The 27,720-nt window shown below is 46.0% G+C and overlaps 1 protein-coding gene across 2 annotated transcripts in view; it reads right to left on the bottom strand.

Moving 5' to 3' along the window:
• The window catches only part of LOC111858635 (thyrotropin-releasing hormone-degrading ectoenzyme-like), a 65,298-nt gene that overhangs the window by 31,501 nt on the left and 6,077 nt on the right, over window positions 1–27,720 (bottom strand). The window contains exons 3-5 of one of the 2 annotated variants that reach the window (XM_023840563.2): window positions 27,129–27,255; window positions 9,556–9,710; window positions 152–265 (exon numbers count right to left, since the gene is read on the bottom strand). In XM_023840563.2, the coding sequence (XP_023696331.1) occupies window positions 152–265; window positions 9,556–9,710; window positions 27,129–27,255 (396 nt within the window). The remainder of the gene's footprint in view (window positions 1–151; window positions 266–9,555; window positions 9,711–27,128; window positions 27,256–27,720) is intronic. The other variant, XM_023840564.2, reaches the window with a different exon arrangement.

Genomic DNA, 27,720 nt, shown 5'->3' with positions numbered 1-27,720 from the left:
TTGAAAAACAATGGTTAAAACATTGAAAACACATGTTTTCTTTCTAAAATAGAACAGAGAACCTCCCCACCCTCTCACAGGTGAACAGAGGTCCTCCTTCATGGAAGGTGTTGGACATTGTGTGTTTTATCTCTGCAGCCCGTCCACCTACCATGTTCCACTTCGGGAAGAGGAAGTCGGTTCCCATGTACTCAAAGAAGTGTGCGAAGCCCTCCTTCAGCCACACGTCCTCCCACCAGGCCGGGGTCACGAGGTCCCCGAACCACTGGAGGAGAAAGTCACGCGGAATTAAACACAAGAAGAAAGCAGCATGGCTCATTTTACCACAAACTCCTGCTTAAAATCGCCTTGCTGAAATGACTCCTGTCAGATAGGACTGATAACCTAATGAGGCTGTAACTCAGGACTGAAACAAAAAACAAAAAAACCTTTTTGTTCCATGTTCGCTGTCTGACTCACTAGAAAGATAGTAGAAAATCCTTTGGGGAAAAATCTTTGGGAAAAAGTATTGAGTGGGTCATTTTCCATCTGCTCTTCAAACCATCAAAGCCTATTTTGCCAATGGAGCGTAATGGGGTTTAATCTCTGGGAACTGCACTGACAAAAAAAAAACAAAAAATAATATCCTGAAAAGCAAAAAGTATGGAGGCAGGACCGACTGCTTGTATATGTTACTTAGAATTTTTATGTATGTGATACTGCAAGCAGAAATTCTTAAATTAATTTAATATGACCAAATGAGAATAAGTTCCCACAAATTCTGCAAGAAGTCCATTTGATGGTTGGGTTTTTTCCCACCAAAATAGGTTTTATTTCCTAGCATGACAACATGTCACAGGTATTCCAAGAGGAATCACTTCCAAAAGCCTCATTTACTATTTATTTAAAAAATAAAATTAACGGTCATTTCAGGCATCTCTGTGTCCTGTCACAGAAAGATAAAATGGCTTTTGGATGTCGGCTTCAGCCTGCATTCGGATTTCTGTATAGGGTGCCTTACATTGTTTTAGTTCCATTCAGTTATATATCTTTGAATGTAGACATCCTGATTCCCCAGTACTAACATTTGACATTTAACATGTTGGGAGGCGAGTTTCTTGTTTAGTCTTATTTGAGTACAACTGCCGACCAGAGACGTCCGAATTCCAATAATAAACGTCGGCTGGCAAACAAACTTCACAGGCACAAATAAAAACCAGGCATCCATTCTGGCTGCTGCCCTGAACCTGTTAAATATAGATTCGTATAGATTGTTACACGGAGCTCTGTAAGTCCAACACCATCTCTTCCGCTGAGACACTCTTAAGCAAAACACACTGCAGTTTGCTTTGCAATATGCTTGATATCAGACCCTGCAAAGCTTCCGGCCTCCATCACAATGTACTTAAAAAGTGGCCATTATTTGGTACATCTCAATCATTACGACGGCACGATAATCAGGTAAGCAGCAAAACTTGTTCTGTCGACATGTTTTAATTATTCATCTGTGAAGACATGCTGGACTCCAGTGAACACTAACGCAGTGCAGGCTAACACAGAATGTCAACCAGGAGAACCAACATTTCTGCTAATACCACAAATAGCAAGTATCTTTCCCCACTGTAACTAAACGCCATACAGCTGTAACCCGTCAACGGACTGGATATAAAATGGTGAAAGATGAACACATTCATTTTCTTTATTTGTCAGATATTTTGGAGGAGAAAATTGAAATTCAGTTTGCAATATTAATGCTCCTGTTTACGTCCATTCTCAAAAATGTTACAAACGACTGTCTGGTGCATCATTTAAACATCTTCTGAAGGTATAAGGCAACATCCTCTCCAGACTAATGTCAGCACAAATACTGTAGTTAGTGCTGCAGTCAGCTGGAAAATAAGAATTCAACATGATCGCCGGCCGAGGATGTGTAGACTGGCTCTCGAACCCCACAGGTAAACAGGAGGTGAAAGATGAAAACATACACAAGAGGAGAAAAACACACCCCTAACCAAACGAACAGGTGACAAGAAGCAAAAGCATCAACCGCTTGAACAAACTTAGCAGTGACCAAGAGCATCGACACTGATCAGACTTCCAACATTCACAGCTCACTTTCTGGATGTGCAATTCTCCCCAAAGATGACGTTCAAGTCTACAGACACAGATTATTTTGAGTGTGTGAGCTCGGTTGCAATGATCAGCATCTTATGTTAAAGACTGAACTCATTAATTTTTTTCCCTAAACTGGGAAATTAACACATAAATACTAATGAATGTTGACTATATCAGGTTGGAGTTTTTATTATTGTCAGTATTACCGAAAGCAGGTGGGCTTCCCAACCCCAAAACCATGAGTCACTGAGACAGAACCTGCTAAAACAGGGGCCATTATTCATCTTTAATTGAATTTTAATTTGCGTGCCTCTCTGACAGGGGCTGCTGTTGCAATCCTATTAAACCCCTGTTTTGTATATGCAGTCAAATCTACATGATTAAGTGTCATTTTCGTGGCTCTTCTTAGCGTTGCTCCAGACATACGTAGTGTTGATCGACACCGTCTAACAAAGCAGATGATGTGCATGCATTATCATCCTGATCCACTGAATGTAATATTCCGATCATTTTTATTTTAACTGTGGAGAGATTATGATTAAATAAACACTGAGAGATTATCACACCCGGCAGAACCCAAAATGCATCAAAGCAGAACGTAAGCATGAGAGACCAAGGCGTAGAGTGGAGGTTACATTCTGTAGACATCAAAGGCCTGTGTGGGCGTGTACATAGAAGAGCTGATTCTCAGAAGGTCACATTGAAAGGAACCATCTACAGTAATCTACTCAAAATGACTACATGCTATGTTACATCTATCCATCCTTTAACAGCTCAGTCAGGGTTACAGGAGCCTAGACCTAGGAAGGAGTAAAGGCACCAGTTAGTCCAACTGCAGGAGAAACCAAAGTACTTGTAGGAAACCTGCGGGACATGGTGAGAACGTGCGGATTCCACGCTTACACATTCAAACCCTCAACCCTGGATATGTGAGGCAATGGTGCTCCACATCCAGTCAACATGATTTAGGACATCGACTCCTTCTAGCAAATATTCTCTATATATCTAGTTGTGTTTGCTATCTGAGATTTATATGGCTAATATTCAAGCGGTGAGCCAATGCACCAACCTGTCATTGACCAAAATTGGTTCTTGAGCCCATTTCAGCTAGAAGTAGCTTTGAAACTTTAATGCTTCTCACTTAATTTTCTTCACAGGCAAGCAAGAGATTTAGCGACTCCGATCCTATCTGAAGAAGCGACCCTATCCCATTTACGCCCCAAGTCTGTTCCCAGTTGTCCCCTAAATACAGATATGGCTGTCAAGTGCTATGTGGGTCAGAGCGGACTGAGCACGCTGTGCTTCCTCAAAGGAACAAGAGCAGGTCCCATCACATCCACATCGCACGCCATTTTGTGTGTTCACTTTAAGCCTTTGTACCCATGAACAACCTCGGATTTCTGCTTAAAAACAACCATATTAATAAAAAAAATTACCAAGCGTGTAGGGAAGGAATGTACACGTTTACAGTAATTCAGCAGACATTTTTATCGAAAGCAACATACAGTACAGCAGTCCTGGAGCAAATGCAGCCACAGGCCTCAGGTTACCCAGCCAGCTTTGGGATTCAAGCCCACAACCTTCCAGACATAGAGAGAGATCCCTAAACCTGTAAAGTACATGTATGCATGCTAATCCCAACAATGACGACCTTAATCCCTACCCAACCCTAACCAAAGAAAATATAAGACTTTCAGCATTTTTAGCTTTATTATTACAGTCACTGATTTTTATAAAATTGAGTTTCCTCTTGTGGGGACTGAAAAATGGTCCCCACAACATCAAAATAACAGGTTTTTATCACATTTTGGGGACCTTCGGTCCTGATAATGTAATATATACATAACCCACCCACACAGAGAGAGAGACACGTCCAGACACACACGCACATGCACACACACATGCCTGATTCCTCTTTTGACGGCTGACTTTGTGTCAGAGTCTGACTTTGCCGCATTAGCTGTGCACCTCTAATGAACTCTCCACAGCACCTTTATGACATAATGTTGAGTAAGGAAACCTTTCCATCTGGATAAAAGCAACTATTAGTCAAATCAACACCCCATTGTAACCCCTGTTCTTGATAAATGTTTGTAATAGGTTTCCTTAACAAAGGAACCAGCACTCCTGTGTTTCATAAACTGCAAGGCGTGGTTGTAATTACACTGCACTTTATCTGCATTTACAGCCATAAATAAGACAAGCATGTAAAGTGAGCTGACTGGGCAGCTATGGACACAGACCACTAAGGTGATCGCATGGTCGTACCCTTGAGCAAGATGGAAAGAACATGAATAATGTAAGAGGTTCGGTTCTCCGCAGTGATGGGAAAAGAGAGGCAGAAGACTGCGGGTCAGAGAGTCCCATGCTGCTGAGATATCGGGGGAGGGGGGTGGTACACTCTGACTGAATGGCTGAAGACCCAGTAGGACCCCTTTGGAGCGTAATGGGGTTTAATCTCTGGGAACTGCACTGACAAAAAAAAACAAAAAATGGTCAACCAATTTGACAAAATGGCCCGTTTATTGGTGTCCAAAAGATGGATCTTTCATTAATCTCCCCCTGATCCAGGGACCAGCTGCCCCTGCTTTCTCAACAAAATGTGCTGGATTCTAGATAAAAGCATCTGCTAAATGAATAAAAATGTAAATGCAAATATTATATTTTTTTGCTGGGTTTTGTGGCATCGCAGGATTACAAGGTGCATCACCGTAGCTTCTGTGAGGGCAGAGGGACAGCCTCTCCCTAAGTCAACACTCCATGACTGTGAACATGCAGACCAGCCGCAGACCCTCCGATGGGGAAGCATATCTGTATCCAATCAGGTCCATGAAGCATATCTGTATCCAATCAGGTCCATGCTACACTTAATGGGCAGGTTACTAGGTACACCGGCTTGTTGGCACAAGCCACCTGCTCCGCCAAACAGTGAATCATGTGGCAGCAACTCAATACATGCATCATGCAGACAAGGTGAAGAAGATAAGGTACGTTTTGACTGAGTTTTGGATTCTGAAGATGCCGTGACTGTTGGTGCCACCCAGGGTAGTTCCAGCTGCCCTCCCGGGATTTTCATGTCAATGACTGCAGTTTTACAGAGAATGGTGTGATGAGCAAAAACATCCAATCAGTGGCATTTCTGTGGCCAAAAATATCTGTTTAATGATAGAGGTCAGCGGAAAATAGGCAGACCTGTTAAAGCTACCAGGAAGGCCTCATGTGCAGAATTTACAGCTCGGTCAGGGTTACAGGAGCCTAGACCTAGGAAGGAGTAAAGGCACCAGTTAGTCCAACTGCAGGAGAAACCAAAGTACTTGTAGGAAACCTGCGGGACATGGTGAGAACGTGCGGATTCCACGCTTACACATTCAAACCCTCAACCCTGGATATGTAAGGCAATGGTGCTCCACATCCAGTCAGAATTTACAACTCCTCTAAGCTTGAAGCAGTTCTGGAGGCAATAGTGGGTCCTACCTGGTACTAGCTAGGTATACCTAATAAAGTGGGTTCTCCCTGGTACTAGCTAGGTGTACAATAAAAAATCAGTCCTATTCAGTACGAGCTAGGTGTACCTAATAAAGTTTTTTGCGGCAGATTGTGGCAGATATTCTTGGTATTCCCACTATCCCCATTCTTGCAGATTACCACGGATGTCCTCGGTATTCCAGCTATCTCCATTCCCACAGATTACGGCAGATATCCTCTGTATTACCGCTATCCCCATTCCTGCAGATTACGGCGGATATCCTTGGTATTCCAGCTATCCCCATTACCGGAGATTATGGTGGATATCCTCAGTATTCCCGCTATCCCCATTCCTGCAGATTACGGCGGATATCCTTGGTATTCCAGCTATCTCCATTCCCACAGATTACGGCAGATATCCTCTGTATTACCGCTATCCCCATTCCTGCAGATTACGGCGGATATCCTTGGTATTCCAGCTATCCCCATTACCGGAGATTATGGTGGATATCCTCAGTATTCCCGCTATCCCCATTCCTGCAGATTACAGCGGATATCCTCGGTATTCCAGCTATCTCCATTCCCACAGATTACGGCAGATATCCTCTGTATTACCGCTATCCCCATTCCTGCAGATTACGGCGGATATCCTTGGTATTCCAGCTATCCCCATTACCGGAGATTATGGTGGATATCCTCAGTATTCCCGCTATCCCCATTCCTGCAGATTACGGCGGATATCCTTGGTATTCCAGCTATCTCCATTCCCACAGATTACGGCAGATATCCTCTGTATTACCGCTATCCCCATTCCTGCAGATTACGGCGGATATCCTTGGTATTCCAGCTATCTCCATTCCCACAGATTACGGCAGATATCCTCTGTATTACCGCTATCCCCATTCCTGCAGATTACGGCGGATATCCTTGGTATTCCAGCTATCCCCATTACCGGAGATTATGGTGGATATCCTCAGTATTCCCGCTATCCCCATTCCTGCAGATTACAGCGGATATCCTCGGTATTCCAGCTATCTCCATTCCCACAGATTACGGCAGATATCCTCTGTATTACCGCTATCCCCATTCCTGCAGATTACGGCGGATATCCTTGGTATTCCAGCTATCTCCATTCCCACAGATTACGGCAGATATCCTCTGTATTACCGCTATCCCCATTCCTGCAGATTACGGCGGATATCCTTGGTATTCCAGCTATCCCCATTACCGGAGATTATGGTGGATATCCTCAGTATTCCCGCTATCCCCATTCCTGCAGATTACGGCGGATATCCTTGGTATTCCAGCTATCCCCATTACCGGAGATTATGGTGGATATCCTCAGTATTCCCGCTATCCCCATTCCCGCAGATTATGGCGGATATCCTTGGTATTCCAGCTATCCCCATTCCTGGAGATTAGGGTGGATATCCTCTGTATTCCCACTATCCCCATTCCCGCAGATTACGGCGGATATCCCGTTCCCATGCAACCCCACCATGACCCTACACCAGATAAATGGTAATCAAACTGAACCCTCAACTGTTCTGAATCACATCACCTTTAAATATATATACAAATGAATTACTATGTTAATGCCAGGACTGCAAAATGCTGGAGAGATGGGTCCTTACAAATCACCTTATCAATCAAGAGAATTTGGGCCAGGATGCTCTGCCTCTCAGCTTAGCCAGCTGCCGGTTTCGAGGCCTACAGCAGATTGATGGTGGAAACATGCTTTATTCCCCTGTCAGGACAGACAGGCCTGTGTGGTCACCTACCTGCTACCAGGTTCAATGACTAGCTATAATCAGCCATGCTGCTGCACTAAAATCGAGTCAGTTTTGCAGAGGAGTCTAATCATTATTTTAATGATCTTGGACTATTTAAGCTTGTATAATGTGTTGATTTTTTTGTATAATCATTAAAAGAAGGGGGACCTGCATATCCAGGGTACCCTCCTTAGAACCTCGTTAACTAAGCTCATTATATGACTCTCCTGACCTCTTCTCATCCTTTCGACTCCGGCTCAGAAAGCCCAGTACCACAGAATGTACACTCCCCAGGCTGGAAGGTTCTCTGATTATAAGTTTGAAGCATGTTCGGTAGAGTTTACATGCATCACAAATACAAATATCCATATATATATCAATACACACACACATATATATATATATCCATACATTGATAGGCAAGTCTGTTAGTTAAGGATAAGAACGTGCCTTTAGCTACCACTTGCCCAGGGAGCCACATCTTGTTTACTACAAAGCGCATCAATTAACGTTCAGATGTCACGTACACTCCAGTAGCGATGCTTAATCTTTTAGAGAAACAAACAGGCATGGAATCTGGGACTATATCGCTCCTCTCCGCCAAACATGTAGAATGGAAGAGAAAAAACTGGAGGCAGAACAAAGCTATTAATGTCGGATCTCGGTAGGTTCCCAAGACATCAGAGAGCAAACGAATATCCTCCCACATCTAATTAAAAATGGCATCTCGTTCCAGATGGGCAGCACAATGGCACGTGCTTCCTGAGTTAGAGCCGGTCTGCTCCCGCTTTCCACTGTCCTGTGATGGACAGGTGTTCAAGACGCACATCTCTACCAAGGGATGTGCAGCCACTGCAACAAACATGGTTCACATCCTCACAAATGGTACAAAATTTCCCGCCACGCACAAATATTAAATTCACACAAATTTGCAAACATTCAGCAATAAATCTAATAACCATCAACAGACTTTACAGTTGCTTTGAAGCTGCTTTTATGGGGTAGCGGTATTCAATAAATAAATTGAGTAACTTTACCCGTGAGATAAACTCGTAATAAATGCATGCAAACTGAAGAGAAATTTGGTTATCTTGAGCTGGAGAAATTGCCAGTTGCATTTCCCTGCCACATGTAATCAATCAGCCTCCGCTGCTGGGATCTTCCGTCTCCATGACGACTTTCAGTTATCATTTCATTATCCCAGAGCAGGAGACTGAATGCAATCGGTACCAATCTGCTTTCTGACGTAGGTTTAAGTGAGCAAACGAGTGTTCTGTTTCCTACCAGGAAACATCAGAAAAATGAAATGCAAACATTAACCATGCAATATAAACAAACCACAGAGCTTCTTAAAGTGATCTCTCTGATGTTTTCCACTGAGTCATCAGTTTAAGTACATTTCTGAGTCACAAATCTTCCATAGTTTTATATCTGATGGGGGAGGGGGGTGGGTATCTACTTGTCAACAAGTATGTGTCACAGAACCAGATTAAATGTCTTTCATGTGCTCTCTATGGAAAATACATGCATGGTTCTCTAAAATACAATTTCACAAGAAATTTTAGGGATCAGTTTGTCGTTTCTGAGGCCTCATTGATAAAGACACTATAGGCCCCCCTCCGTCCCCCTACTGTAGTTACATTTTCAACCAACAAGGGGAACGAACCTTGGGGCCCTCACGCAAATGTGTGGTTTAAGTGGTGGCAAACACTACCGCTGCCCCTACCAGATTAAAGATAAAATTAAAAAGCTTTCTACGATTACATTATTCTAACTAAAAATTCCAAAGCACGTAGTCAAACATTTCAAAGTGATAATAGGCAGTTAGTTGAGAAGCTGCCTTTTTGAGTGTGATGCTGTTCCAGTGGATCTAATCACTGGAAGGGCTCCTCAGGATGAAAGCTAAATCTGATCTTCACTTTCTTATCCCCTCATTAACCTCAAGAGGGCGCCTTCCTGGCCTAGATTAATCATCAATGAGCATCCGCAGTTACAAAACTGCGGCTGAGAGGTGCTGAAAGGCACTAGCGCTAACCTGTATTACGGCATTCCAGACGCCGTAGATGGGAGCGTCCGAACCAGGATCAGATTCCCGACTGGCAGTCATTTTTGCAGTTAATGGCATGTGATTGTCTTCCATCGATTCCCCAAACACAATTACTGTGAAACATCATAGATCTTCCAAAGGAGCCACGTGGAAGCCCTGACGCTGAGGACACCTCACCTGGTGACAGATCTCGTGGACCACGACCATGGTGAGCTCCATCAGGTAGGAGAAGGAGGACACCTTGGGATCCAGCAGTACCTTCTGCTCCACAAACACGCTGAGGCCCCAGTTCTCCATGGCGGCATAGGGGTGCTTTGGCACGGCCAGCAGATCTGCGGAGATTCACGGCACGTTCAGAAGTAGAAACGCAGCAACTCTCTCATTAAACGAACAGATTAATTGAACCTTTATTTGCCATTTATACACGTATGAGAACAGGTACACTGGAATGCGCTAGCTGTCACATATCCCATCATGCTCTCCTGTTTGTCTCATATCCCATCATGCTCTCCTTTTTTATGACAAACACATAGGTGGGAGTAAAGCTTGGGGTCTGAGCACAGTCAGCCAATCATCTGGCACCCCAGGGCATGTTTTTTTGGGGGAGGTGGGGTGGAGGGGGTTAAGGATGTTATTCAGGGACTCAGTGGGATGTGGCTACTCAACTGAGCAAGGGATTCGAATCAACAACCTTCACAGGCACAGAGGCCTAACCTGCTGAGACACAGCAACCACCTGCTATGGTCTCGTCAGCATGCAGCTTGTTGATAGGTGATGTAGAGAGAATAGTTCAACAGTTACTGTATTTAGCCTTTTCACTGATATTTAAAGAACTTAGTAATTGTTATTAATACAATTTACAATAATGATTACATTAAGGACTGTGAGAAACTACATCATTACTGCAATTCTAGTTTTTTAGCAGATGCTTTTATCCAGAATGGTGTAGATAATTTTGAGAGAGCAGAGTCAGACAGTCTCTGGAGCGATAGGGGATTAAGGGCTATGCTTAAGGGCCCAATGGTGACACCACTGGGAATCAAACCAGCAACCTTCTGATCACAAACACAATAGCCTAACCCACTGAGCGACACAACAACCCCCCGGTGGGATTCCCTATTTGGCTCATCTTGCTTCCAACAGAAATTCCTGCGTTTTCCACGTGATGTGCAAAAAAAAAAAAAACGTGTTTAATAAAAGAAACTCCCACAAGGGGTGTGACAGCAGGGCAACGAAACCATGTGCGAGGTGAGAATTCACAGCTATTTTCCAAGCAATATGGGGATTTGGCGAGAGGTTGGGAGCCTGACGGAGACACTAATGACATCAGACAGTATCTCATTTCTCATAAAGTCAAGCCCATATCAGACACAACACAACAGACAGAGGGAAGTGAAAGGGTGGTGATGTGAGAATGCAGAATGAGAACCAATATCACGACACCCTGACAAGTTAATATCCCACGAAGCTAATATTGGCCTGCCAGAAGTCATCAATCTGCAGTTTTTTCCACACTAAAATTATTACAGAAGGCCTTGTTGATTGGGTGTTCCATAGTTGAGAAGCTGTTGTACACCATGACTTATTGAACCAGGTAGAGCGACTCCAAAACGGAACATCTAGCAATTGAAGGGTGTTTTCTGTAGACTGACATGTTTGTTTGTTTGTTTGTTTGTTTACTGGACATTTCTCAAATATGTCAATAAAAGCTCTGGACTCTAAGCTTCTGACATTGGTTAATGGATATACAGAGTGGAAAGACAGCAATAAATCTCGATCTTGGACAGAGAGTATGTGAGAACATGGATGAATGGATGGATGGATGGATGGAAGGATGTATGGATGGATGGATGGATGGATGATTACAGCTTCTGTAACCCGACAAGCTGCTTCTACCGCAATGTAATATTGTCCCCAGATAATGTTTTTGCAGGTCATTTGAATACCCATCCGAGGTCAATGGTCACTAAAGCGATAAAATGGACTCTCAATCCACATGCCAGACTAAGAGCATGGCTATGGGAGGGGGGTGTAGATTCATAACCCCCCCACACGCTAAACCGAGAGCCTCGACAGACTCGGCAGAACTCATCGACGCCGAAAGCCAGCAGATGGGAACGGTTGTTATTTTTCACTGCGAAGACGACAGCTTTTGTAGAGACAAAAGACAAACTCACAAAATCACAAAAATGACAAATTATACGGAGCTTTTTATTAAATTACCTTCACTGCAGAAATCAATAATGAACAGTGGTGTCCTCTCAGCTCATTACACTTCTGATTTGCTGTTCTGATAGGAGCAGGATTTATTTTTGTAAACAAACTCTCTACTCCGTCATACAGTAAAGGCTTTACAGGCCTCATTAAACACCTACTCTTAAAATACACCTCCTTCGTAGTTTCCATCAAGCGTCACTCCTGCGGTATCAGGTATTCAGTGCACTTGCTTGGTTTAGGTGTTTTGGGAGGAGGGAGGGACAAAATCGTGGACCGTCTGGGGTCCCGAGGACTGGGTTATCGTCCCAGGCTATAACCTGGGGTAGCCCACACACGTCAAGGTGTCAGACCAGCCGTTCAGAGTAGCTCACTGAGAACATGGCAACAGACGGCATCAAGATGAGACCTGCGATCAGTGAGAGGAGCCCGCTTTCCTAACTCCCAGCTTATCCAGCCTTATTTTATATTGGATTTTAGCCTCCAATGAACCCACAATCAGTCCAACAAATATAATCAGTGTTATACTTTTTAAGGCCAAAACAGAGCTAAATTTCAGTCTCAAATCAAACAAAACGAACACAAAATCAGGGGTAATTCTAGGATTGTTTAAATTGGGGGGCATAACAGGGACCTTAATCTATACGGAGGGGCCAACCTTATCGTTAGCCAATGGAACCCTTTGCATTGGTGAGTGACAGGGGAGGGAGCTCTGTGAGGGCCAATCAACTTTCAGCTGGGGCCAGCGCCCTTGTGGCTCGCCCCTGTATACACCCTGTCAAGTGAAATCAATGCAAGCAGATGGTGAATCATGAATAGTTTATGGCCCTGGACAAAGAAGATTCCAGTTGTGTGGGAGACAAAGGGAGGAGAAGCAGAACCATCACAGCAATGTCTGTCTAAATAGTGACAATTCTTCATATTTGAATGCTGAGCAGTATATGTGAGTCCAGCCCATCATGGCTCTCAGCCCTCCAGGACAGCTGTCGATTAGCGTCAGGCCGAGAAGCAGAGGAGGTACTATCGCCTCCAACCTCTGACCTGGACACAGTAACACCTCCATCATCTCCTCTCTTACTAGGGAGGAAATACCCACTGTGCTCATTCCACAATTTACACGCCTGCGTGAGGGAGCGGGACCTTCTGCCGAAACGCACTGGCCTCCAGCGAGAGCCTCCCGTGTCCCTCATAAAATCCTGACCCAATTACCCATTTCTACCTCCCGGCTCTCAGCGCAGGAGTAGCTCTGTGGGTGGCAGGGCACGCGGCCCCCCCTCCAGCGAGCTGCGCCGCGCCGCGCCGCACAGTGCCAAGTCTGCAGCGGTGAGCCACGCGGAGGCAGATCCCCAGGATGGAGTCACTAATAGCTCTTGGGCTGGCTGGCCGGCTGCAGGCCCCTCCCCCCAAGGGAATCGCCCCGGTCTGCATCCATTAAAGCCCCTCAGTGAGTCAGAAATCCCACTGTAACCCTGCGCCCCAGTACTCCTTGCCTTTCCCCAGATGTCCTCTTCCCTGATTCAGATCACAGTAGAACTCCCTATCTGTTAGCGGTATCCTCGTTAGCGCTGTATCTCCGTTAGCAGTATCTAGCCCCGTTTCTTCATTAGCAGTATCTCTGTTAGCCTTATTTGCTCTGCCTATTTTTCCACACTCCCCCCACAACCCCTGTGGCTCTTCAGCATATGCCCCCCCCCCATCCCCCGTCCCCGCTGAGGCCCAGTACCCCTTCTCTCCGACCTGTTCTGGCACTCAGTGCAACTGGCCAGATGCAAATACACGATGAATCATCATCTCAACGATGGGCTAATTTTCGGCCCCATCGAGCACAAATTATCCACAATTAAACGGGCGATAAAGGAGGACGCCTCAGGGTTACCCTCCCCGGCGTCACCTGGCCACGGCGGACCCGAAGGGAAGCCAGCAGCCCGGTTAGTCAGTGTGTCACCGGAGCACAGTGTCCCTTCAGATGCGCGGATCTCCAGCGTTTTGGGAATGCCGGATTATGGGAATGCCGGATTATGGGAATGCCGGATAGGCCGTCTGACTGCATGTAGGCCCAGTTAGTGCCCCATGCTCACAGGTACCATAACCAAGAATAAATCTGTAAAAGAATAAGAACATAAATGTTGAATAAGAAAGTGGAATAAAAACAAATAAAATAATAAGGAAAAGAAAACAAAAGCAAAAGAAAATTAATGTTTTTCTTAACTGCTTTTAATTTTACCTGATTACATATAATTTTATCAAGCGCTCATATTCTATTTTGTTTCTTTCATCTGACACAAAAGGTGTTACCCTTGTATGTGACAGGTTACAGTACATGTTTTAGTTAAATCGTGGTCACGTTTTATTCATTCCAACTCTCGATATGTTGAAACTTGGGCACGTTTCACTAAAGGCACTTTCACAAAGCAGAAACTTCTCCTGGAACCCTAATCTTTTTCTGGAACCAGGGACTTCTTCACACTGCAGGAACTCGACTGGATTGTAGTTCCTTTGGAGGCAGTTCTGGACCTCTTTTAAGTACCAATTCTTTGTAAGTACTGAGCTACTGAGGAGGCAGAAGAATAAACTTGCTGACTGATTGACGGCAAGCACCAGTGTTAACTTGGAAGTGCAGGAAAACAGATCAAAGTAGCGAAGCAAAAACTGAGCAGACAGAATTTTTTTTGCACCTCTATAGTGGAGCTATAGATCTGCAAATGTGTTAAGGCGACACATCTTATTGTCAGTGCAAAAAAGTGTTCTGCTGTAAAAAAAGAAAGCCGCAATTTTCACCTAATTCCGAATTTTTATATAGGCTGTTTTTTTTTTTTTTTTTTTACAAATTGTAACTGTGAAGCATATTCTTAATCATGCGTTAGGGAAAAGCCATGCTTCTCAGTCTCATACTTCATGTCTAAGGACTCTAAAAAACTATAAACGTCAAACTGGAAGCATGTGTTGGCTTCTTTCTACAGTTATTTGCAGTTATTGTTGACTAAAACTGGTGAAGAGTTGACATCAAAGTGTAAAGCTGGTTTGAGCAAAACCAAGATTGAGAAATTGAACATGCAAACCAAAGCTAATTAATTTTGTTCTGTTCTTCAGGCAGTGTAATTAACATTCGGCTAATGTTCAAAAAGTGCTGAGAATCACAGGAGGGAGAATTTTACATTCCATGCAAAATGAGGCAGTTCCCCTTCTACCCAGACCGGCCGACGGGCTGGAAACACTGACGCCTTGGCTGCTACGGAAAGAGCCCATGTCTGGTTAGGGGCAGGAAGCACACACACAGTGTAACTGCTCTGAGACCCTCACTCCACTGCGGGGTGAAACATTGACTGGCACGGCACGGATTTGTATGTCAGCTTAACTCATTGAAAACCTTGTATAATAATGAACAGTTAATCAATAAAAGGCTATGTGAAATGCCGGAATGTAATCATCTCATGTCGATTAAGTTTCACAAATATTATCTTATTTGATTGTGCAGACTGTGACTAGCTTGGATAGTTAACAGCATAGCACAAATAGCACACTGATAATGCAGCAGTAAATGCAGAGTGTTTGTGTCAGTCACAAGTCTCATTCCACTGTGTTTGCTGTTAGGGCAAAAGAAGCCGGTAAACAAAATAGGGCCAGATCTAGCAGTTATTTGGAAAACGGCATAAAGTTACTCAATGGCCTGAAACTCAGAATCATTTGGTTCATAAATAGTGCTGCCAGAAAGTCCATTTATTACTAAGAAGAGACTCGGTAAATCTCCAGGATTTACTTCTATGGGTCTCTGGGAGAAGATCATCTAGTCACTGTTTTATGTGGCTTGTGTTTCTTTCCGGATGTCTTTGTGAGAGAGACAGGGTGCAGGAGAGAGACAGACTGCGGGAGAGAGACAGAGTGCAGGAGAGAGACAGAGTGCGGGAGAGAGACAGAGTGCGGGAGAGAGACAGGATGTGGGAGAGAGACAGGATGTGGGAGAGAGACAGAGTGCAGGAGAGAGACAGGATGTGGGAGAGAGACAGAGTGCAGGAGAGAGACAGGATGTGGGAGAGAGACAGAGTGCGGGAGAGAGACAGAGTGCAGGAGAGAGACAGGATGTGGGAGAGAGGCAGGATGTGGGAGAGAGACAGAGTGCAGGAGAGAGACAGGATGTGGGAGAGAGACAGAGTGCGGGAGAGAGACAGAGTGCGAGAGAGAGACAGGATGTGGGAGAGAGACAGAGTGCGGGAGAGAGACAGGATGTGGGAGAGAGACAGAGTGCGGGAGAGAGACAGAGTGCAGGAGAGAGACAGAGTGCGGGAGAGAGACAGAGTGCAGGAGAGAGACAGGATGTGGGAGAGAGACAGAGTGCGGGAGAGAGACAGAGTGCAGGAGAGAGACAGGATGCGGGAGAGAGACAGAGTGCGGGAGAGAGACAGAGTGCGGGAGAGAGACAGGATGTGGGAGAGAGACAGGATGTGGGAGAGAGACAGAGTGCGGGAGAGAGACAGGATGTGGGAGAGAGACAGAGTGCAGGAGAGAGACAGGATGTGGGAGAGAGACAGAGTGTGGGAGAGAGACAGAGTGCGGGAGAGAGACAGGATGTGGGAGAGAGACAGAGTGCGGGAGAGAGACAGGATGTGGGAGAGAGACAGAGTGCGGGAGAGAGACGGGGCATCACAGTGGACCCTAAGGTAAGGTAATTTTTCCACAATAAATGGCCTGACATTCATGGCAGAATCTCGCAAATTGTGAATAATTTTAACAATTCCCACAAATAAAGATTCATTTAATACAATAGTTTACAGATCAAACGAACTGTATACAGCATGATTACAGAATCGCCTTATAAGGCAACGTGATGTTACACCGCTGACTCCCTTCCCCCTAATAATATAATTATAATATTCATTTATATTTATATAGTATGGTGCATGAAACGGGGAGGAAGGTAAAAAAGTTGCCAAGCTACAGGGATATGATAAGCGAGAGAATCAGGACGACAGCACCTCATTCAGTCACCGCAGGAGCCCCGAGTCAGTCTAACCGGGGTCACGCTGAAAATGCCCGTCTCTGTCAGGCAGGATATGACATCATGTGATTTTAGATGATGGGGGGTCACACGGGCGCAGGATTGGACAGCTACATTGGCTGCAGACATCACCCGGAGCCTGAAATGCAGAGCTGGGTCGCCCCCCATGCGCACAGGCATGCATGCAGAGATCGAGGTGAGAGCAAAGCCTGGGGGCAGAGTGCAGGGACAGCTGTCCATCCAGCAGGCTTTGGGTGTTTCAGAGCACCAGGCAGATAGAGAGTAACTTCCAGAAGCTTTGCAACACAAAGCATCATCTGCACCAATTAGAAAGAGGGGGAACGGATACCCATGGGAGCCCCCCCCCCCCACCACCTGCACCTACCCCACCCCCACAGCCTGCTCTGATATTCACAGCAGCATGATAACTAAGCCCATCTTCCCCCAGAGCCCAAAACATGAAGCATAATCAGGGCACCGCCGGGAACATTCAGGAAACACACAGAAAGGCATGTTGATTCCTTGTTATCTGATACTCTTGCTTTTGGGAATTTCATGAAATCCAGAGAAAAAAAAATTGAAAAAAAGAAGAGACAGACTACAAACCTTGGAATCGATCCCAGAAGACACTTAGTCACAGGAAAAATATGACTTATCACGACGATGACGAGGCGGGGAGCACTGACTGCGAGCAAGCAGACAGCAAAATGCTTCTGGACAGAAATATCTGACATTTATTGGACAGTACTAATTCTTCACTGGCTTTTTCCATTCTACTGTGACACATCCAATGAAAACCGAACAGGCTTTGATTTTGGAGGGGCAGTTGTGGCTCAGCAGCTGAGGATGGCCAGGAGGTTACTGGTTCAAATCCTAAGGTCAGTACAGTGATGTCACTGCAAGGTCCTCAATCTCCATTTGCACAAGAGACTGTCTGATCCTGGTTTTTCAAAAATGTACATCTCTCTGGAGGACAGCATGTACTAAATAAACTAAATGCAAATCACAAATTAATCTGCTTAGCTCCAGTGAAACTGGGCAACACAGCTGATGAGACGACTGTGACTTCTATGCACTTATACTGGATGAGGCCTGGACTAGACCAGTTTTCAACCCGGGGGTCTATGAGCCCTGTGGGGGTCGATAAAGCAGTTGGGGGGGGCGTGCACGACTAATATCTTTAACTATAAGAAGAAATTTCACAAACTGAAACCAACTAAGATACAAAAAATAGAAAACTAGAACTAAATTAAAACTGTAAATATGGTTTCCGACACTAAACGAAATGGAATAAAAACATGCGTCAAATCCTTTCCATTACTGTTTAACTAAAGTAATGATTTGTTTATCTTTAATTAAATAATACCTGGAGCATGTCAGTTCTGAGGACATTAATGTGCACTGTGTATTCATGTAAGATTCTCTAAAGATCAGACTCATAAAATGACTTTACAACTTTGTCTTCTAAAACTTAAACTGAAAGTAAAAGATAAAAACTAAATAGAAATATGTCTTTTAGAAAAAATAATTAAACCACACTGATAACTAAAACTAAAAACTATAATGTATATATATCGGCGTCATCATCCAGTTCATGTAAAGAATATTTGAGGGTTTGTGGATTAAGGAAGGGTTTAAGAAAAGCTCAGTATGAGACCATATGAGGTCACATGATCAGCCTTCCGGCAGCGTATGGTGAGCAGTACCTCCTGTGACCCGTCTGTCAGAGGTCACATGATCAGCCTTCCGGCAGCGTATGGTGAGCAGTACCTCCTGTGACCCGCCCCCCCGACGCAGGGCATACTGGCTGTCATGCAATGGCCGAGTGACACAGGTGCTAGAGGGGATGAAACATTGGCATGTGGGACCTGGGGGGGAAAGGAACAAAAGACAGCCAGTGGGGGGGGAAGATACAAAGAAACTGAAAAAGGAGAAATCAATCATGACAGGCCTTTAAGTACATGCTGGGGCATGTCGGCTTGTATACTGAGGGAGAACAAGAATAAGGTGAGGAAGAGAGAAAAGAGTGAAAGTACACGAGCCCCCGCCCCCAGACAGGCAGCGTCCCACCCCCGGCCCCAGCGCTCAGGTAAACAATCATTTCTCTGGCAGGCAGAGTATCATTAATCATGCGTCATCATTCACGGAATGACGAGTCCAAGATTCCAGTGTTATAACGCGTTCATCCCAAAGTTATCGACTGCTTAGGTTTCATAAAAAATCACCTTGTAAGCGACTCGAGCCGCGGAGCGCAGAAGTTATTGTCAGCCGTCAGATTAGATGTGTTGAGTGATGAGCGGGCCGTGTGGCACGACGGGCCAGTAACGGCACATCAAGCTAATCAGTAGCAGCTCTGTGGCAGAACGGGCTAAAAATCATGGTTACTGTTCACTCCTGAAGACCAAAAGGGGCAGAGCTGGAAAAAAAAACACTGATGGGCTTATTTTCAGCTCCATTCCGGGACAGAAAAAGGTCTCCTTCTTGTCTGTAAATATTTGTTGTTTGGGGCTTGTGGCTCCTTTCATCAGTCAGAGAAGCGGAAGCTGAGCAGCCGCCAAGGCAGACTCCCGAGGCAGAATCCTGAGGCAGACCCCCGAGGCAGACCCCCGCACGGCGTGGAGCGGCCTGCAGCTCATCTCACACTCAGGTCTCTATGAGGCGTTAATCACAACCCCAGGCTGCGACCTTCCACGCGATTCGAGGCTTCAGCATAATGGACGTCGTCTCTGCAGATGTCACCCGTGCCCTTAAAGGGGTTTGGACCGGGACAGGGATGCATGCTTGCATGGGTCAGCGCTCAGCCAGCCCAGGAACTTGTCCAGGAGCGTCCCACGGCAACCTTAGAACATTCCGGGTTTAAAACCCTGTGGATTCGCTGCCGCAACTACCGATGAACCATATATATTTTTTGGGCTTGTCATTCAAACCTCCGTCCCGCAGATCTGTGCGTCTGTCCTGTCTGCGGGTTTAGCTGGATGCCTCCTCCTACACTGTTCCACGTTCAGTTCACCTGTCAGAATGAGGACAGATGCACTAATGCCACACTGCTGTCTGCAGATAAACAGAGACCCTGTGGCTGAAAGGTGACTAACAAGGTGAATCCAGTGTTTTCCTCACCGTGAGCAATTAAAAATCCCTGCGAACCCTATTTACCACGCAGAAGCTTTGAAGAAGCCTGTTTTAAGATTCAGAGCATGGCAGAGAGTGAGAGCAGGTCCAGGGGAGTTCACAGCACAAAGCCATACGCAGATAAAAATCACCCCTGAGCATTGCCCCCCCCCAGTAAATTTTGCTGAATTTGAGGAAGGGGCGCCTCCACGATGGATTTTTCCGAGCAGGGACGGCCCATAATCCTGCTGCAGACGGCCACACTGCTTGTCCGTGCAGCACCATGGCCTGCGATGCTCCGCTCCCACGGTACAGCGACCCAGAGAGGTACTGGCCAGCCCGACCTCACCAGCCGCGTGGGAACACGTCTCCCAGGCGTCCCTGGCTGCAGGAGCATGATCACTGAGGCCAGTGCAGCTGGGATAAAAGGCCGCTGCTCAGGAAGCTGCTTAAAGCCAGATTAAATCGGTATAAACGACACACGTTTCACTGACAGTCTTTGCTAAGCTAATTTCCTTTTATTAATGGTGCCGCTGGGGCAGAGTGGCGGCTCTGAGGCCACAGATATGTGCTGGCAATCAGAACATTGCCGGTTTGAATCCCGTGGGCACGGCAGCGTGGGCACGGCAGCGTGGACGTGGCAGCGTGGGCACGGTAGTGTGGGCGTGGCAGCGTGGGCGTGGCAGTGTGGGCGCGGCAGCGTGGACGTGGCAGCGTGGGCGTGGCAGCGTGGGCGCGGCAGCGTGGGCGCGGCAGCGTGGGCGTGGCAGCGTGTGCTCCTTTCCTCTCTCTAATGCTGCTGCCCTGCCTATAAGTGAGAGATGGGCCAAACTTCCTGGGGTGCAGATCACTCATAGCTCAGACAGGGGGCGCTAACCCCTACCATGCCCCCTTTCCCCTCTGCCAATCCAACAGCCAAAAAAAAAGCAGATAAACCCTGGGTTTGATCTGAGTTGGACACCAACCATGGAGGAGACCAGTAATGTTTATAAATGGGACTGGCTCCTCTTTTTTTACACTCGAAAGCCCCCCGAACAAGCAGCTATAGCTGAGGTATTCGGCAAGATTTATGGTGCTCCGGCAGTGATCTGACAAGCCCACTGGACTGGATGGCATTACGGTTAGAAAAATGGGGCTGATTTAAAGCGCGAGCTGGGCCAGAATTACTAAGCCTTAAAAGACTCCAGAGTGCAGGATTAAGTAAATGAAATGTCCTTCACAGAAATATCATGAAATGTCACATCAATGGCATATTACTGGTGAGTTTGCACTGGAGGGCGGGCCACGCACGTTCCAGAAGTTGGTGCCATCCCAAATGGGCTGAACACACCAGAACAACAGCGCTGTACCAGCGCCTGCATTCACCGGATGCAGCACGACATCCTACTGGGTACCGTTTACACTTTTATTTATTAATCGAGACGTGATGCCCAACAAGGGCTCATTTGTTTATCTCGAGCTAAGCTCACTGGAGGTAATTCAGAGAATTAGCCACTGGGGGGGGGGGGGGGGGGCATTATAGTACGGCTGATTCGATCCAAAGCCGGTGTCACCGATCCACCTGGAATTTCCATTTTTTTAATCTCCCGGCTAATCACTGGGCTGGTGAACATCAGCCCTCTGCCAAGAGTCCTTGGTTCTCTCACAGCTCTCATACTCTCACAGAAGACGCAGGATGAGCTGCGTGGCGATCAGGAGAGGGACCCGATCACTGTAGACTGCTCGCTCTCACAGAGCTCTTCAATGCATGTGGAGGAATTTCTCCAAGAGGCACAGAGGGTTTTATTGGAGTTTTTGGTGAGCATTGCGGGGAACCGAACCTAACCACATCTGTGGAGATGCATGGAGGAATGTTGACCTCTATGCACTGAAATTTCACTGACGTTCTCGTGACACATCACTGCAAGTGGGACCAGCCCAGTAGAACGTAACAGTACAGACAAACAGTACAGACAGTCGGAAAATCCCCTCCAGCTGACTGGTTCTTTCACTTGATCAGTATGTAAGACTGTGTAAGTTTTTGGTTAATTAATACATAAGTAACAGTATAATGCTACATTATTCGTGCCCCATCCAGTAAGTGTTACGAAATTGTTTTATCAGCGGCCAATAGTAACCCCCTACTTCCTCTTTGTTTTATAGGCACTGCACAGACAGTCGTTATGTATTCAGTGACAATCTCAAGCCAGACGCTCTGCACTGGGACACATACTTTTGTCACTTTCGTCCTTTCATTTCCTGAGTTAATAAAGGTAAAACTCGCTTTCCAGAAAACCTCGCTGGAAGCCGTCACTGAACTTAATGCTGCTTGAGCATCTGCGACGCGCCGTTCGGGAAATTCGCCTAAAACAGGCTCATTCTGCAGTGAACGTCTTTATCTCCTACGGCCGGACTGTCTAATGTGGCCCCGTTAAAATGAAGGTTAATTATCAGAGACAAAAATTCATGTCATTCAGCCATCTGGTGATATCACCCCAAGTGTTAGCTTGCTGTAAGGAACACTTAGCTACTAATTAAGACGCAGTAAAAGTTAAAAGTGACACTAATGAAAATTGAGGTCACACCATCTTCTCTTGTATTTCAATCAGTCTAATATTTCCTGTATCATCATCTGTGCTAAGTAAGTGGTTTTATAGCTATTAAATAGCACACTAATCCAATATATCATCTAGTACAATTCCATACTCAGGACATCTGCAGTGATTAATGAATGTATTCGCTATTACTTTACGTGGACCAAACAAACAACAAAAATGCTATAGAAGAGTATTAGAAAACCACAAGCCAGACTGAAATTCTACATCTATTTAATTTTTAAACAAAGCCCACATAGGACTAGTTTAAGCTTAAAACATTCATGCTTTAAGTTCCTTTATTGGACGGTGATGTGTTACTGGAGCCAGATCTCGGGCTGTGTGCTGCCGTCGGTCCTTGAAAGCGCCCCCATAGTGGGATTACGCGAAGGTTCTCTGAGGAACCCGTTAAAATTGGAGGTCAGATACCGATCGCTGCATTTTGCTTGGTCATGCTTTTCAGCCCGACGGCACAAGATTGTGACGGGAAATGGAATATTAAGGGGGGCCATGATTTTCAGGGAGAGCGGCCATCGCTGCGTTAAGGGTCAGACAAGCAGCGCTGCTGCGTTGGTAATGAGAGGAACCCAGCGATCCGCATGCTGATACCGTGATGATTCATTACCAAGCTGACCTTCAGGTGACACCAGGAAATGAGAGCGGGCCGGTGAAGACCTTGGGCTGTTACAGTCTCACGGCGCTGGAGAAACTTGCACCATTTTGGCTGAGCACCATCTCAGCTTGGCAACTGCAAAACTGGAGAAGTCCATCTATTATCGCCGTCTCCGATCCCTCGTCCGAAAGTCGCCATGCGCTGCAGTTCCGGCTTTCAAATCCAGCTATAGCATCATACTATAATTATTGTACTTTTCACAACTTTGAGGGCATATAAATTAATTTCATTCCATGTATTTTTGGAGAGTATTTGTATGTGTTTTAGTTTGTGTTCATATTAATCATCTGTGTGTGCATGTATATGAAACTTTTGTCTTATTTTCTAATCTGCATCTTGACCAGGACTTCCTGGAAGAAGAGATATTGTATCTCAATGGAACCTTCCTGGTAAAATAAAGGATAAATAAAATAAAAAGAATCTGGCACACATTCCTCAGCGCCAGTATAAAGAAACAGCACTATTAGGCCAATTGTGTGTTCAGAACCTTTCAACGCCCATCAACCTGACTGAAGTCCTTAGGCAGCCCTTAGAGGCACTCAGGGTGGCTCCTGTTCCAGTGCCACCTCCTCCTGGACCTGAACTAAACATCCCCATCATCCATCCAGATGCTCTCCAGCATTTACACAATATCTGAGCATCACTGGACCAACTAACACTTACTAAACGTGCAGTATTTTTTGAACCATCTCATTTCCTTTCTAGTTATTGTTCATATGCCAGGTTCGAAACCACTCCCAGCACATCAGGACTGGCCATCCTTGCTTTCCTTTAGGTCCTCTGGCCCCTTAATATAACCCACAGGCTGTACATCTGTCTGCTTGTGGCTTCCCTCCTTCCTCTCCCTTAGCAACTTCACCACCACATCTCCGTGATTTCCTCCTACCTACATCCATCCCTTCACACTGATTGCACGCCTTGATCCGCGATGCTGAAATTGTAACAGAACACGACTCTTTGTTGTAATCCAAAGCAGTGAGACAATCCATCTATATTTATCTCTACTCAGGAATATCCAAGAGTGAATATAACAGTCTCTGACACATTAAGGCCGTGCAGATTTCAGGTGATGAATAATTTATTTATCTGTAGATGCTCTTCCGCATCAGTTATGTTCTTAATGGTTGGCAGTAAATTAGCCTTACAAATTGTTATAAATGAGAGTACAAACAAGAACCTGCACAATCACCTGTGGCAACTCCTCTGCATCCCAGCTAGGGACAAAAGAGCAAGATAAAAATCAGCTTCATCCTCCAACAACATAACTTTTCTGAAGCCGATCCTGCTCGACATTAAACCATGAAAGGCTTGGCAGGTAATGCTCCACACGAAACACTAAGCCGGTAAGTCCAGCAGTGTAGGAACACAAAGGTGATGGAAGGATCACACAAGGTCTTTTGGGCTGCTGGACCATGGATAAGCTGATGATACCCCCACTCCAGAGAAAGGGGGGGGGGCACACTGGACTTGGTGGGGGGATGAGAGACAGCACACCTAAGAACATCATCCTGGAGCTCGAGGGCCACCAAAGGGTCCCTTACAGCCTGATCCAATGATGCACTGGAAATGAAAGGAAGCTTTTTTGCAGTTTGTACATGTATGAGAACAGGTGCATTGGAATACGCTTTCACAAAAACCTTCCTGTTCTCCTCGTCTTTAAGACAGACACAGATATAGAGGTGAAAGACAAGTTTGGGGCCCCACAGTGCACAGGACTATGTTCAAGGGTCCAACAGAGCACAGGACCTTGTTCAAGGGTCCAACAGAGCACAGGACCTTGTTCAAGGGCCCCACAGAGCACAGGACCATGTTCAAGGGCCCCACAGAGCACAGGACCTTGTCCAAGGGCCCCACAGAGCACAGGACCTTGTCCAAGGGCCCCACAGAGCACAGGACTTTGCTCAAGGGCCCAACAGAGCACAGGACCTTGTTCAAGGGCCCCACAGAGCACATGATTTTGCTCAAGGGCCCCATAGAGCCCTGGACTTTGCTCAAGGGCCCCACAGAGCACAGGACCTTGTTCAAGGGTCCAAGGGAGCAGAGGATTCGAACCGGCGACCTTCCCTTCACAGGCAGAACCCTAATCTGCTGTGAAATTAAGCTGTATTTTCTGTTCGTTTAAAGTTGTTAACTTCATTCATTGTTGTTGTTTTTCTCACCCTCCTAACTTAACGTTCTCACAATAAAACAATCACATCCAAAATAACTCCAAAGCACAAACGCCAGCAAGCAGCTCAGGCGAAACAGAGGGAGGTGACAAGCGCCGCATCTCGGCTGACAGACGGCGATCTGACCGTCATTCCCAAATACACCACAATGACCCGATTCTCATCGCCCCCACCTGCTCGCCAAGCCTGTTTATTTGTCTCACACCAGAAAGAAATGGCAGAAATGCCCCCAAATCATATGGTTTCTTATAAAGACTATAAACTATAATTCACATTACAATAAACAGAGAAAGTTATCTATAAGCTGGTTTTTATAAGTGTTAAAATGTAGACTTATCAGCAGAAAGAAAGTCATGAGAAGAAAAGAGGACATTTGCCTGTGTGCAGTGACGGTTTAAGATGCATCTCTCCTTTTCTATAAGCCAATTTCACTTTTTTATGGCCTCAGCTGAATCCTCAATCCTGGGCTTTAAAAATGTACCAATTGGATGCGTGTCGACCCGTTTTTAAGGGTGAAAGAGCATAATGGAGGAATTACCCTTGGTCTTCTTCAGGACCCAGCCGTCACGGCATTCGCTCAACTCATCTCCACCGCCCTGCATTTCACTTGTGGTCCTTGGGGCTTGTAACTGCCTCTACCTTGGACCCAGATGGCGCCGTTATATAATCAGAGTAAAAAATTATGTCCAGACCACTTCTCTAGCAAGGACGTGCAGAGCAATCGCTTTATGCCCGGATGCCCGAGACTCAACAGGATTCGTTCAATCCTCTCGCCTTAGTGGGTCACATGCACTGACTCATTTAAGGCTCCAAGAGTTTATCACCATTGGAACAACGAAACCTATTCAGTCCATTAAGAAGCCCGCACATTAAGAAAGAAAGATGTTTTCATCATCTATACCCAGGGACGAGTTCAGAGGAGAGCAGGGGGCACCCAAACCATGCAGCCCCACCCAAATGCGCGGTTCGAAAGGTGATCAGCGCTGTTGCTGCTTATATCAACTTACGACGCACGTAATCTTCTCTCACTTACGTATTTCTTCATTTATTTTCTTGCTCTATAGCTGCATGCGATGTGGGAGCAGCGGGAGCTTATGGGTGGGGCGTGAGTCTCCACACTCGGCAGTCGCTTGATAAAATCCAGCGCCACGTAATTGAAGCTGTTGATTTAATTCCACGATATGGACTCGGACTGTAGAAGAGTGTAGATAAGAAAAATGAGCAAACTGGCATCCTCACTGGGCACATCTGAAGCACTAAGAGTGATACAGCTGCTGCCCGTGAGACATAGTGCAAGCAGACAGCTGCCCGACTGGAATCTGGTGATGAGCAAACAACATACTGACAGTATTTTAGGTCTGGTTCCAATGAACACCTTATGATGTTCCATCACTCAGAAAAGATCTCACCTTTACAAGCCCTTTGACTTTGCTTGTACAGGAACCATGGACCGCACTACATTTGAACTGAACTCAATGTCACTTACAGTAGTGTATTTTGGCTTGTAAAGTTGAAGGTTGCTGGTTCGTATCCCACGACATCCTTGCTGCTTTATTCCTAGGATAAGGCATTAACCCTAAAGTGCAATGACAATCCCCAAAAGCGGAAAAATTTCATAGCCTAATATTACAGAGTCAGAAACATCAAAACCATCAGGTTTAAGTAAAATCAGTTTGGAAAGAAAAGAGGCCACATGCAGCAGCGATCTCCCGCGATGTCGGGCTCACAGGAAGCCAGAGGGAGAGCGGCTCCAACGAGCCAACAAAGCACAAGCAGTTTACAAAGCAGAGCAGTTTCACCCATTCCGGCACCTTACGGCCCTTATTTCACACATCAGGTGTCCCTTGGCGTCGCCGGCGACTGAGAGGGCAGACAGTGCACCGCTAACGATCGCTACAGCGGAAGACATCATTCAGGGAGCTTAGGCGGAGCTGCTCAGATCCAGCCCTATCCCTCCTCCAGATCGACGTCCGCTTTGTCTGGAAGAATCCGGGGATGCGGCACAAAGGCGGGGCTCTTACCTAACTTTGGCAGCGAGTACTTCACTTTGAAGTAGTCTTCATAGAACTGGAGAAGCTTCTTGGTGATGTTCAGGGCGTAGTCGCCGGAACCCCTGCTGATGGCGTTGGGTCGGGCGTACAGGCGGATCTTCGGGGAGAGCATGAGGGAGCAGAAACAGGGAGAGAATGAGGGAGCAGAAACAGGGAGAGAATGAGGGAGCAGAAACAGGGAGAGCATGAGGGAGCAGAAACAGGGAGAGAATGAGGGAGCAGAAACAGGGAGAGCATGAGGGAGCAGAAACAGGGAGAGAATGAGGGAGCAGAAACAGGGAGAGCATGAGAGAGCAGAAACAGGGAGAGCATGAGGGAGCAGAAACAGGGAGAGCATGAGAGAGCAGAAACAGGGAGAGCATGAGGGAGCAGAAACAGGGAGAGAATGAGGGAGCAGAAACAGGGAGAGCATGAGAGAGCAGAAACAGGGAGGGCATGAGGGAGCAGAAACAGGGAGAGCATGAGGGAGCAGAAACAGGGAGAGCGGAGCGTTACTTTCCGTTTCTTTGCACTTATTTATTCATCCCTCCACGTCTCGCTTGATTGTGCTTTTTAAGCAGCA

The sequence above is a fragment of the Paramormyrops kingsleyae genome, chromosome 3, assembly GCF_048594095.1.
Source record: "Paramormyrops kingsleyae isolate MSU_618 chromosome 3, PKINGS_0.4, whole genome shotgun sequence".
NCBI classification, from domain to species: domain Eukaryota; kingdom Metazoa; phylum Chordata; class Actinopteri; order Osteoglossiformes; family Mormyridae; genus Paramormyrops; species Paramormyrops kingsleyae.
This window is presented reverse-complemented; position numbering and strand designations above follow the sequence as displayed.